General features: G+C 45.0%; 1 protein-coding gene across 2 annotated transcripts in view; it reads left to right on the top strand.

Annotated features, from left to right (window-relative positions):
* The first annotated feature begins 697 nt into the window (after positions 1-697).
* Positions 698-11,626, top strand: part of NFE2L2 (nuclear factor, erythroid 2 like 2) — a 34,955-nt gene continuing 24,026 nt past the window's right edge. The window contains exon 1 of one of the 2 annotated variants that reach the window (XM_042949223.1): positions 698-988. In XM_042949223.1, coding sequence (XP_042805157.1) covers positions 944-988 — 45 coding nt within the window. In that variant the 5' untranslated portion in view covers positions 698-943. Of the gene's footprint in view, positions 989-1,991; positions 2,137-11,626 lie in introns of those variants that run through there. The other variant, XM_042949224.1, reaches the window with a different exon arrangement.

Raw genomic sequence — 11,626 nt, 5'->3', positions numbered from 1 at the left:
AGATTATGGCATGTTGTAGTATTGCAGTCTTAAAAGGCGCCATCTGTGGTGTGACGTGTGCGCTTTGGTGGGAAGAGAAGACTCCTGGTGGGCAATACTGACCATTCTCCAACCAAAAGAGACCTCCCCGTTTGCCCACAGGGATGGGCCAGCTAGAGTGCCAGCGCGTGGGAGTAAGCGGAGGGCGTTCAGGGTGACCGAGAGCACGAGCTACTCGCGCGGTCCACGGCTGCCCTGGGCAAGTCCCACTGGCCCCGGCCCAGGTATGGACGGAGGGCGAGAGGGCAGTTCGCGTCGCGCACGGCCTGGGTCTAAACATTTAACCCCCACCCCCAGGGCTGGCGCCACTCTCGGGCGGTGGAGTGAGATAAAGCCGGGCAAGGTTCTGCAACTCCAGATCAGGGAGGCGCAGCTCCGACACCGGCGCCTCCGCGGGGTCTCCAGTAGTGTTTGTTCCAACTGTTTAAACTGTTTCAAAGCGCCTGAACCCAAACGACCTTCTGCAAACAACTCTTAATCTCGCGGGCCGAGAGTTTAGGTTTTATTTGCGGGGAGAGGGAGGGATTGAGCGCGGGGACCAGGAAGCCAATGCAGCCCTCCTCCCGGCACCCCGCTCGCCTGTCCGCGGGGACCCCCGCCCGCGGCCCTTCCCTGCCCAGGGCCCACGAGCTTCTTGCGTCAGCTGGGGCGGGGGTGGGGGATTTTCGGAAGCTCTGCCTGCGCAGCCAGCCCGGGAACGACTGGCCCGGGCTCTTGCCCCGCCCTCTGGGGGGGCGGGAGGCGGAGCGGGGCAACAGCCCAGCGGGCCACTCGGGCCGTGTCGCGGGAGTGCTGCGGTGACCGGAGGAGCAGCCGTCGCCTGTGCCGCCCAGTCCGCGCCGCGCCTCGGCACCTGGGACAAGGCTGCCGTCGGGGAGCGCCACACCACGGTCCCCAGCTCATCATGATGGACTTGGAGCTGCCGCCGCCCGGACTGCCGTCCCAGCAGGTGCTGCCCCGGCCCTTGGAGCCCAGCGGTGGTGCCAGGACGGGGACAGGGGCTCAGGGAGCTGCGGACTGGGCGGGACAACCGCAGCCGGCTTCTCCCGTCTACGGCCTGAGTCCGGACTGCTGTGGCCGAGCACTGGAGCCGCTGCGCTTGCGCTGGGGCCCGGGCAGGGAGGAGGAGTAGGGACCCAAAGGGCTGCGAGGATCCTATGGGACGCGAGGAGAGTGGGAGTGCGACCCCCGAGGGCGACTATGTGGAGGTCTGGAAGCTACTTCCGTGTGCGTAGGGCGAAGGGGCCTCTCTAGCCGCGTCCCCGGCTTCCGGAGCTGGGACTCGGGAGCTCCAGCTGGAGTTTGAGCAGCCCCAGAGGTGGCAGGGCAGGAGGGGGCGGACGCTGGCGGTCTGAGCCGGCGCGGCCCGGCCCTTCCGGGGCTGCGCTGCTCCCCCGCCTCGGAGCCGGCAAAAATGTGCCTAGTCACGGGGCCGCTCTCGGGGGAGTTGAGGTCTCCTCCGGACTGGGACCCGGAGCCCTGCCCTACCGCCGCCCCCATCCACGTTCTCCGCGGGCGCGGGCGGTGGCTCTGCGCGCTCACCCTGCTGGCCCGTCTAAGGGCACCCCTTGGCAAAGTAATCAGTCAGTCCATCCATCAGATCGCTCGTAGGCAGCTTGGCGAGAAAGCCCAGCCCCCAGGGTGGGGGAGGGAGGAGGTCACTAAGTGCCCAGCGCTCTGCGATGCCCCGACGTGCGGCGGCGGGACCAGGCGCTCCCTCGCGTGGTGGGAAATGTTCGGCCTCGGATATCCGGGGTCGGCCTCTGGCAACCGGCGGGTAAATGCGGGCGGGGCAGCGAACTGAGGTCGGACGCGGCTTTCCGATACCCGCGTGGTGCCTCCCAGTGGCGCACGCCGGATGCGTGGACTCGGCCTCCAAGACAGTGGCCCGTTGGCTGTCACGGCGGCCCTCGGTTGGCCCTTTCCTGCTTTATAGCGTGCAAACCTTGCCGCGCCGGGGCCAAGGGACAAGTTGGAGCTGTTGATCTGTTGCGCAATTGTTATTTTCCCCAGGGCGGCTTTGTCTTTGGATTTAACGTTTCAGAATTGCAGTTCCAAAATGTGTAAGGCAGGATATTCTGTGCTGTGCTGTCAAGGGTAAGAGTTTCGAGAGTGGATTAGAATTTCTGTTGATTTTAGGCTGTTAGTAAATTTTTTGCTGTCATATATTATTTCTTCCTTGGATGCTTTCGTTTTTTTCTAGTTGAGAATTTGCTTCGATTTCTTAGCATGTTTCTTTTGCTAGGGCAGAAGGTGGGACACTTGGGTTTCATAGTATTTTGCTAGCGAGTTTTGTAAATTGTTATAAAAGTGAAAACAAGTTACTGTTCATACTTTGTAGGGACTTTCAAAGAAGTAGATATTTATATTTCCAAATGTTTTTGGTAATTGGGTTTTTAGGAAAAATACTTAATACTTGGTTCAAGGAAATGTGTAGCGTAATAGGTATAAGTAAGAGCATATGTTTATACTGTTAAATGTGAAGTTTTACATTAATCTTGAAGATTTAAGATTTTAAGTTATTGATAATATATTGTGCTTTCTTGTTATTTAAAGCTGTTTGTCTTAACCCCCCCCCCCCCCCCCCCCTTAATGATTAGGATTGTATTCCCTCAGTTCGCGCTACTATGAAGTATATTGTACTTTCCGATTTCACTGCTATTCAACAGAATTTATATAACCATCTAGCTATTTATACAGTAATCTGTATAACCAAAGGATATAAAAGGCTAATGGACTTTTGTTTTTCTAAACTGTGTTCTAGAGTTCTCTATTATTTTTAATTTTTTTCCCTGTGTAATTTAACATTCTATATATACAAAAGTTCATTAAGCATGTGTATTGCTTTCTCTTTTAAATGTGAATTTTCAGTTATATTTGATAAGGTAACTACTTTTCCTCCTTTGTAATCAGACACAGTTTTCATATTTGAAGACTATGAAAAAAGGAAATGGAGTAAAATTTGAAATCAAGTTCATGTGTGTAACTGTTAATCATATTAAATAATAGTGGTAGTCTGGAAAGATTTCAACAAAAAGTCAAGAATGGATTCTGAACTTTGTCAAATAAATTCCAGGTATGAGGTGGTACTAGGATTCAGTTTTTCATCCTGTGGGCAGAGGAGGTATTGATAAACAGGGTAGAAAGCAGAGCCTGAGATTCTGTATTTCTGTTAGCTGAAGGAACCATCCATTACCCCTTTCAATGGTGTCTCAGATAAAGTACTTTTATATATGAGGGTTGGAGTTGATCTTGGACTAGACTGATTAAGATTATTTTTAAAGGAACATAAGACAGGCCTCTCATCTGAATGAATGTTAAGCAAAGAACAACTTGACTTTTTAGATACGACTTTTTAGACTTGAGAGATTATGGAAGCTGCATGTAGGAGAATAAATACACAATTCATATCAGTCTTTCTGCTTTAAAAATAATGGGTCATTCTGGAATCTTTGTTGTTAACTTGGGTTTTTATAAACAATGCTGGATAAAAAAGAACTCCTGTCTTTCTTTAGGATTACCAGGATCAGTTGAAAACCAAATACAGTTTTTCTTAATATTTATTTTCATTCAGGATGAATATTCTTCAGAGCTAGATGAGAAAAGGAAGCCTCTGTGGACTATAAGCACATTTTTTTGTTGTTGTTGAGAATTTCCTACCTACTGGCTGAACATAATTTAAAGTGGGTTTTGCATAAAAAATATTTTCTCTTGAATTTTTCTTTGATCTGGGGTTAACTTTTCAGTGCAAACTCTTGGGTGCAGGAAGAATTTGGCACTAAGATGATAATAGATGAGTTATTGGGCACTTCCTTGAGTGCCAGGAGCTGCAATAATTGCTTCACATGCATAATTCCACACTAACCCCATGGGAAATACTATTATCTCCAGTTTCCAGGGGGAGAATAGAGGCACAAAGAGGCCAAGATTCCTGCTTAAAGTGCCCCCAACTATTTTTTATTAATTACTTTATTTACATAAGTAATCTCTGCACCCAACATGGAGCTTAAACTCACTACCTGGAGATCAAGAGTCTCACATTCCACCTACTGAGCCAGCCAGGCGCCTGAAATGCCCCAACTATTGACTGGTGGAGATGGGATTCAAACCTAGATAGTCTGACTCCAATGGCTTTAAATCACCACTTCCAGACTAGACCAGGACTGCTTAAACTTTAAACAGGAGGAATAGCTCACATTTTAAAAAGTGGATTAATTGAGAAGAACTAGGGGAAAGAGAGGCAGGAATTAAAAAGATTAACTTCTGCACCTTTTCCACTTAACAAGAAATTCATTAACTTTGTATGTATTGGAGGAGGCAGGCCCTCTTAAATTCAGTGAAAGTAAATACAACCTGGTGATTAATTACCACATGGGGGCTTTTTAAGGAAGACACTGAGACCTAGAGGGGTTTCATTTGGAGGGGCAGGACCATTTCTTTCCTTCCTTCCTTCCTTCCTTCCTTCTTTCCTTCCTTCCTTCCTTCCTTTCTCTCTCTCTCTCTCTCTCTCTTTCTTTTTCTCTTTCTTTCTTTCTTTCTTTCTTTCTTTCTTTCTTTCTTTCTTTCTTTCTTTCTTTCTTTCTTTCTTTCTTAAGTAATCTCCACATGGGGCTCAAACTCACAACCCTGAGATCAGGAGTCACACACTCTGCTGACTGAGCCAGCCAGGCGCCCCAGGGCCACTTCTCAATATAATAATACTTTTAAAAATTCATGGGATCTCAGCAGTGTTCAAGATTAAGGTTAGGGTTATGTTAGGGTTGGGGTAGTACATTTTTCAGGGACCATTTTTCCTTTTTCTTAATTAAATCTGTTAGCTGCTAGAACCCCCTTTGCTTACCTTTATTTGCCTTGTTAGTTGGTACATTCTCCTGTTCATTGACTTTTTTTGCTTTGAAGCAGTCAAAAATAAGTTTGATAATATATGTATATGTATGTATATATATAGTGAAAAGTGGGATTGACAGGGTTAGGCCAGGTTGAAAGTCACTGGGTAGAATGGGGAGAATTTGAATGGAAAATGGCTAGGAGAAATTTGTTGGCTCAAATTAAACACCAGTCTCTTGTTTAGGGCATTTCTGAATTGAAGCAAGCATAAGGGCTCAAGTTATCTCAATGAAGCTTATTTAGGGTTTTGAATATTTCAAAATCAAATATATTATTTCTTAGTCTTTATTGTTAAACAAGTTGTTTTCAGAATTATTGTCTTATTTGTATGAATTAAAGATGGTGCATGATTTTTAGGACCCGGTGGATGATTTGCCTGAAAGTTAGTGTGGGTAAACCCAGGGTATTTAAATGCCTGGTCCAGGGGTGCCTAGGTGGCTCAGTCGGTTTAGCATCTGACTTTGGCTTGGGTCATGATCTCAGTTTGTGGGTTTGAGCCCTGCATCGGGCTCTGTGCTGATAGCTCAGAGCCTGGAGCCTGCTTTGGATTCTGTCTCCCTCTCTCTGCTCTCCCCTGCTCAATCTCTTTCTCTCCTGTCTCTCTCTCTCTCTCTCTCTCTCTCAAAAATAAACAAACATTAAAAGAAAATAAGAAAATAAATGCCTGGTCCAGCCATTTCTGAAAGTTTGCTGAAATCTGTTGCATACCAGGGTATGGGAGGACAAATTTACTAATGCTTTATACCTCCTTTACCTTTGGCTGTATGTTTGTTTTAAATTTACTGTTAACATGAATAATAGAGTTTATATTTTGATAATATGATTTTTAGGAGTTACTAAAATTTCATTGCCACCTGCTTTTAAATATGGTCCAACAGACATTTATTGAAAGGGGTCTAAGATACAGGCCAAGGCTTTTTCAATTGCCCAATTGATATGGCATGTTTTCTGGAAATGAAAGCAAAAATTTTATAATGTTTACATTCCAAAACAGTATTAGGAAAAAACAATGGTATTCTTACACTAACCTTCCCCCCCACACAGACACCCTCCCTCCAAGAAAACACCAAGACTGCTAAACAAAATTCCGTTCTGCCTAAAGTTGTTGGTTTTCTTTGTGTCAGCCCCTGCCACAATAATCACTTTTCAGTTATTGGTATTAACAGTTTTAAGAACTTGGGCTGGCTCAGTTGGTAGAGCATGGGACTCTTGATCTCAGGGTCATGGGTTTGAACCCCAGGTTGGGTGTAGCGATTACTTAAAAAAAAAAGTTAGGAACTCTGAGGGTAGGAGACACTTTTAACCGATCATCTTTATGGCACATGGCCTATAATACCTGTGTGTCATAAAGCCTCCTATATGAGAGTCTTTCTGTGTGTGTAAGCATGTAAGTTTATTTGACCCAAACTCTGATAGTGAAGACAAATCCAGGGCATAAGAAGGGTTTAGAACACCCAAGTCCATCTATTAATGGCCCTGTTGATAATTGGCTCTTGAGAGTCATTAGAATCCCATCGACAGCCTGTGTTCTGGAAGATTAAAAAAAATCCTTGGCAATGCCAGGTAGTCACTCCTTTCTCATAAACTCCGAAATGGAGACTTTGGTGCCTGTGGTAATAGCATACTGGCCAGATCTGAGCCCTCCGTTGCTTTTTTTTTAAGTAGGAGAATGATTGTGTAAGAAAAGAAAAAAAAAATCAGGTCATTTTGACTTTGAAGCTTTCTTTTGAACTTCAGAGTTTTTATTTTCTGCATTAGGCAATTCTGTTGCATCGCCTTTTAAAATCTCTGATATTTGTCTTGACTGTGTATTTTTCCCCCCTCTACAGCTAGATTGTGAATTTCTTGAAAGCTGGGCATAGAATTTGTATTTCTCTCCTTTTTAAAAAAAAAATAAATAAATAAAATATTTACTTTTGAGAGGAGAGAGAGCGAGAGCCTGAGCAGGGGAGGGGCAGAGAGAGAGAGGGAGAGAGAATCCCAAGCAGGCTCCACACTGTCAGTGCAGACCTCGACTCGGGACTCCCGAACCTCGAGGTCATGACCTGAGCTGAAACCAAGTCAGACGCTTAACCAGCTGAGCCACCCAGGTGCCCCTGTGCTTTTTTTGAAACAGCTATATGAGATAGAATTCACATACCGTATGGTGTACCCATTTAAAATAGTTCAGTGATTTAGTGTATTCAGAGTCGTGCAGCCATCACCATAACCGATTTTAGAACATTTTCAGTGCCCCAAAAAGAAACCCCATAATTATTAGCAGTAACTCCCCATTTCCCTTCAACTCCCTTAGTCTCTGGTAACCACTCATCCATTTTTTATCTCTGTGGAGTTGTCTGTTCTGGATATTTCATGTAAATGAAATCATGCCTTATGTGGTTTTGTGTGATTGGCTTCTTTCATTTGATACCTTGTTTATAAGGTTTGACCACGGGGTAGCATGTATCAGGACTTCATTCCTTTTTATTGCCGGCTGCTGTTCCCCTGTATGGATACACCACATTTAATTTCTCTTCTCATCAGTTGATGGACATTTGGGTTGTTTCTGCTTTATGTATTTCTTTTTGTTCCCTACAGCAATGGTTCTTAAACTTTGTTTTCTAGTTGAATCAACCATCAGTATTTTAACATGCTGACATCCAGGTCATATCCCTCATTAAAACAAAATCTGTGGGGGTGGGACCCAAACATCAGTATTTTTTTCTAAGCTTCTGAAAAGGGATTTTCCAGTGTGCAGTCAGGTATATGAACCAGTGCCTTAGAGCACCTAGCTCAGTGCTTGGTACCCACTGAAGGTATTTATAGTGATTTAGAAAATCTGGTTAGGATATTTGCCGAAAATCATGAAAAGAAGTGTCTTTGTATTTGATCACTGACCTTCACAACCTAAGGTTAACACCCAAATCTGGGATCTGTTTTAAGGTGCCTGGCGAATGTTGGAAATTCAGTAAATATAACTTGAGCTCTTTAATCCCTCATGGGGATTTGGGTGATAATTTTGTTATCAAGAGGTTTTCCCCAAGGGGGTCAGAATTCCTCTGTGTTTGGTCAGGAATGTGACCTGTGAGGACGTGCAGTCTCAATCATTTAGGGTGAGCCTAGGAAAGGCAGTGGGGACAGAATGCTTGGGCTAAGTGTTGGAGAGCCTGGAGGCTAGGACACACTTTGCCTTCCTCTAGGAAATTCCGTGCTCTGAGTTTTTCGGCCTTGTTATCCTCTCCATTTGAAGAGAACAAAAACCTTACATCTGCAAGGCAACTTTTAGCAATTCAATTTTTTGGCTCCCTGTAATCTGCCTAGTGAAGTATACTTTATATTCTGACTGCGGTAGCTGCCATTTGTACTTACCCAAATGGCTTTCTGGTTTACATCTTTGGAAACTGGGGCTAACTTCTGAATCTTTTACGAGTGAGTGTGTGTGTGTGTGTGTGTGTGTGTGTGTGTGCGTGCGTGTGCATGTGTGTGAGCTACAGCACTGCAGTACCACTCAAGAGACCTGAAAGTATGGTCCCATACTGGGATCGGGCCCAGAAGGGAACAGGCACCCAGTTCCAGCCACAGCCTCTCTCTAGTATGGCCAAGTAAAACTTTGGCAGCCCACCTCCAGCCTTTCTGTAGCCATCAGTAGTTCGAAATTCTTTTAACCCATTCTTCCTTTTTGCTTTAAGATTTAAAAAACAATATCTTATTCTTTCATTTGTTCCTAAGAGTTTTGTCCTGAGGATAGGTGTAATGTGTGTTTAAAGTACCTTCAAACAGTGGGATTTCAGTGTTAACATTTAGGCTGTATGCAACGCATACTTGTATTTCAGTGAATGACTTGCCCCAGTAAAGGCTGTTTTCCTTCTTTGCTGGGATGTAGCCATCATCCAGAGTGGGTTAGTGCCCGTCTCTCCCCCCACCCCATGTCTGTGTAAGATCAGGGACAATACTGACTGCCTGTGTGGGTGGCCTGCTGATAAAGAGTATGGAACTTTGCTGTACTCCAGACTTGACAGCCTTTTGTCTGCTCTGCTTCAGCACAAAAGTATAATGCACATGGATGTAGAACTCAACCAGTTCTCAGTCTAAGGGATTAGAATACAGGGGAAAGTGATTATCCTGTTCTGTTGCTTTCTGTGAACGGAACTGAAACAGAAGGGTGACACATGGTAGAATTACTCTACTTTTTCAGGTGCTTGAGGGCTGACTACAGAACCTGTCCTTTCTGTTGCTTTGTGTTTTTTTGTATTGGATCTAGGGAGTCTTATTGCTGTGTCTGGAGACTGGAAGAGCCCTGAATTTTTTGACGTAGCAAAAAAATAAATCAAAAATTTTTTAATGTTAAAATCCTGGTAATAAAAACCACCAAAAATTAAAACTAGATTTTTTAATTGCCATAGGGGAAATTGCCAATTTTGAAGAAGTTGTTTTTGTTCTTGGTAATTCTCAGTGAAACAGAAGTAAAATATGCTTTGAGGAACCAACCCCCAAGGACAGGACCAGGGCTGGTTCACTTTATGCTAACTGCAGTCCCTGCCCTGTATGTTCTGCTGAGACCAGGACCAGGAATGAGAACCATTCTGTGAGTTCAGGCTCTTTCTTCTCCAAAGACAGAGGCTCACCCTCTGCTGGAAACTTCTTTACTTAAGGCTGAATGTTTGGGAGAACCTTGGGGCATTGGATTGAGAGTAAGGATGGTGACTTCAAGAGGGCAAATTCTGGGTTCTATTTGACTTGGAAAAAAAGGTGCTAGCATGAAAGGGAGAGAGATTGGGAGGAAAAAGAAAACTAGCTTAAGGGACTTCTTTTCAGGGACCCAGGAGGAATACAGACTTTTTGGACTTTTCCTGAGGAAAGCATCAGATGGACTTGGAATTTGTACCTGAAGATCTCCTAAATGTTTAATACTTGGATTTGCTCTTCAGTGTGCAGCCGGCACTTACGTTCTCCATGTGAGGAAAGAGAAAGCAATTTTGAGTTATTTACTTGTGGTGTTGACACTCGTTGTCTTTAGTTCTTTCAACAACCCTGTTAATGTAGGCTTTGTCTTTTCCTGAGAAGACTCTTTGGAGAGGTTAAAAAACAGCCCAGAGTTCAGTTTAGGAAACCAGAAACCACACGAGATGTTTCAGACAGGGAATTTAATACAGGAAATTAATGTATAACTGATTGGACAGACAACCCACAGGTTAGCAGCCTCAGGAAGCCACTCAGAAGCTGGCACCGCATCAGGAGCTGGCAGCACTGAGAGGGGTTCTCCCTCCCACCCTCCAGCCCCTCTCCTGTGCCCCTTCTAGTTGATGGAGTGCAAATATGTGACCACTGGGTAATTCAATAATGTCATCTTAGAAATCCCTATAGAGTACAGATGGAGTCTCCATTCGACGAGTTCCCAGTTTGGGTGAGTATTCCCAGTGTTGGTAGGTCAAGTGCCTCCCTTTCCCTGTGAGGTGCCCCTGGGATGCCAGGGCAGGATTGATTCTGTGTAGCCATGTTTTTGATGTTGCTGAAGGACTTGGGCCTCTGGGTCTTAAACTTCTGGGGAGGTTCAGAAAGGAGGGAAAATATCTTAAGAGCTGGGGAACCTCACGTCTTTTCTCAATGATCCTGAGAAATAAAGCCTTTTCTCCCCCAGAGAGATGGGAGTAAGAATGACACCCCTAGAGAACTCATCCATCTTCCTTTCCTCTGTGCCTGTGGGACTCTTGGAAGTCTGGGGCTCCTGGAGTACATGGCTCAGAGGCCAGTTGATAATGGTACTGTAAAGCTTTAGCAGTTGTGGCTGTGCTGGTGGAGGTGGTCATGATGAAGTGACGGAGGGGACAGTTAGTCTTCCCTTGCAGTCACGTTTAACCAGCTTCCTTCCAACGTTGTGAAAGAATCAGCCTTTTGATGTTACAAGGCATCTGAATACAGACAACCAGCTATTTCATAGGGAAGGAAAGGGAAAAAGCTAACATTTACTGAACACCTGGTAATACTGTAGTAGGTCTTGGACATGTTCTCTTACTTGATCTTGACAATAAATCTGTGGTGGTAAAGGCTATTACCTCCATTTTACAGGTGAGGAAACCTACCTACTCAAAGAGGTAAAATGACTTGTCTGGGGCCATGTCGACTCATGATGGCAGAACAGGGATTTAGCATGTCCATAATCCCTGCTCTCCTGTCCGTTTTCCTTGTTCCTTCCATTTCTTTTCTTGTCTAATAACTGTGGGTATTTTGTTAGAAACTAAGGAATGAGGTACTCCTTTACAAAGATTAATTAAGGCAGTGTCCTTACCTCAAGGAGCTTTACTCAGTGTTTTCCAAAGGGAGTGCTGCTGACACATGGGCTGGACTTCTCTCTTTGGAGTGGAGGACTGTCCCACATTACAGGATATTCAGCACTATTGTGACAGCTAGGAAAACCCCCCCACCCCCCATTTCCATCCAGTTTCGGTTGCTGCTCAGTGGTGGTGCCAGCCCCAGTGGAACCGCTGTCCTGCACGGTCTTCTAGAGACTGATGAAGCCAGGATATTACTGTTCCCAGGAAAGCTCAGGGCATTACAGGAGTCCCTCATGATCCAAGACGCCCAATGGTTTCCTGAAACCGCAGATAGTACTAAACCCTATATACACGATGTTTTTTCCTATACCTGCATACCTATGACAAAGTTTAATTTCTAAATTAGGCACAGTAAGAGATGAACAACAACATGATAAAATAGACCAATT

Source organism: Panthera leo, chromosome C1 (assembly GCF_018350215.1).
Source record: "Panthera leo isolate Ple1 chromosome C1, P.leo_Ple1_pat1.1, whole genome shotgun sequence".
NCBI lineage: Eukaryota > Metazoa > Chordata > Mammalia > Carnivora > Felidae > Panthera > Panthera leo.
The sequence above is the reverse complement of the archived record's forward strand: the minus strand, read 5'-3'. Positions and strand labels throughout refer to the sequence as shown.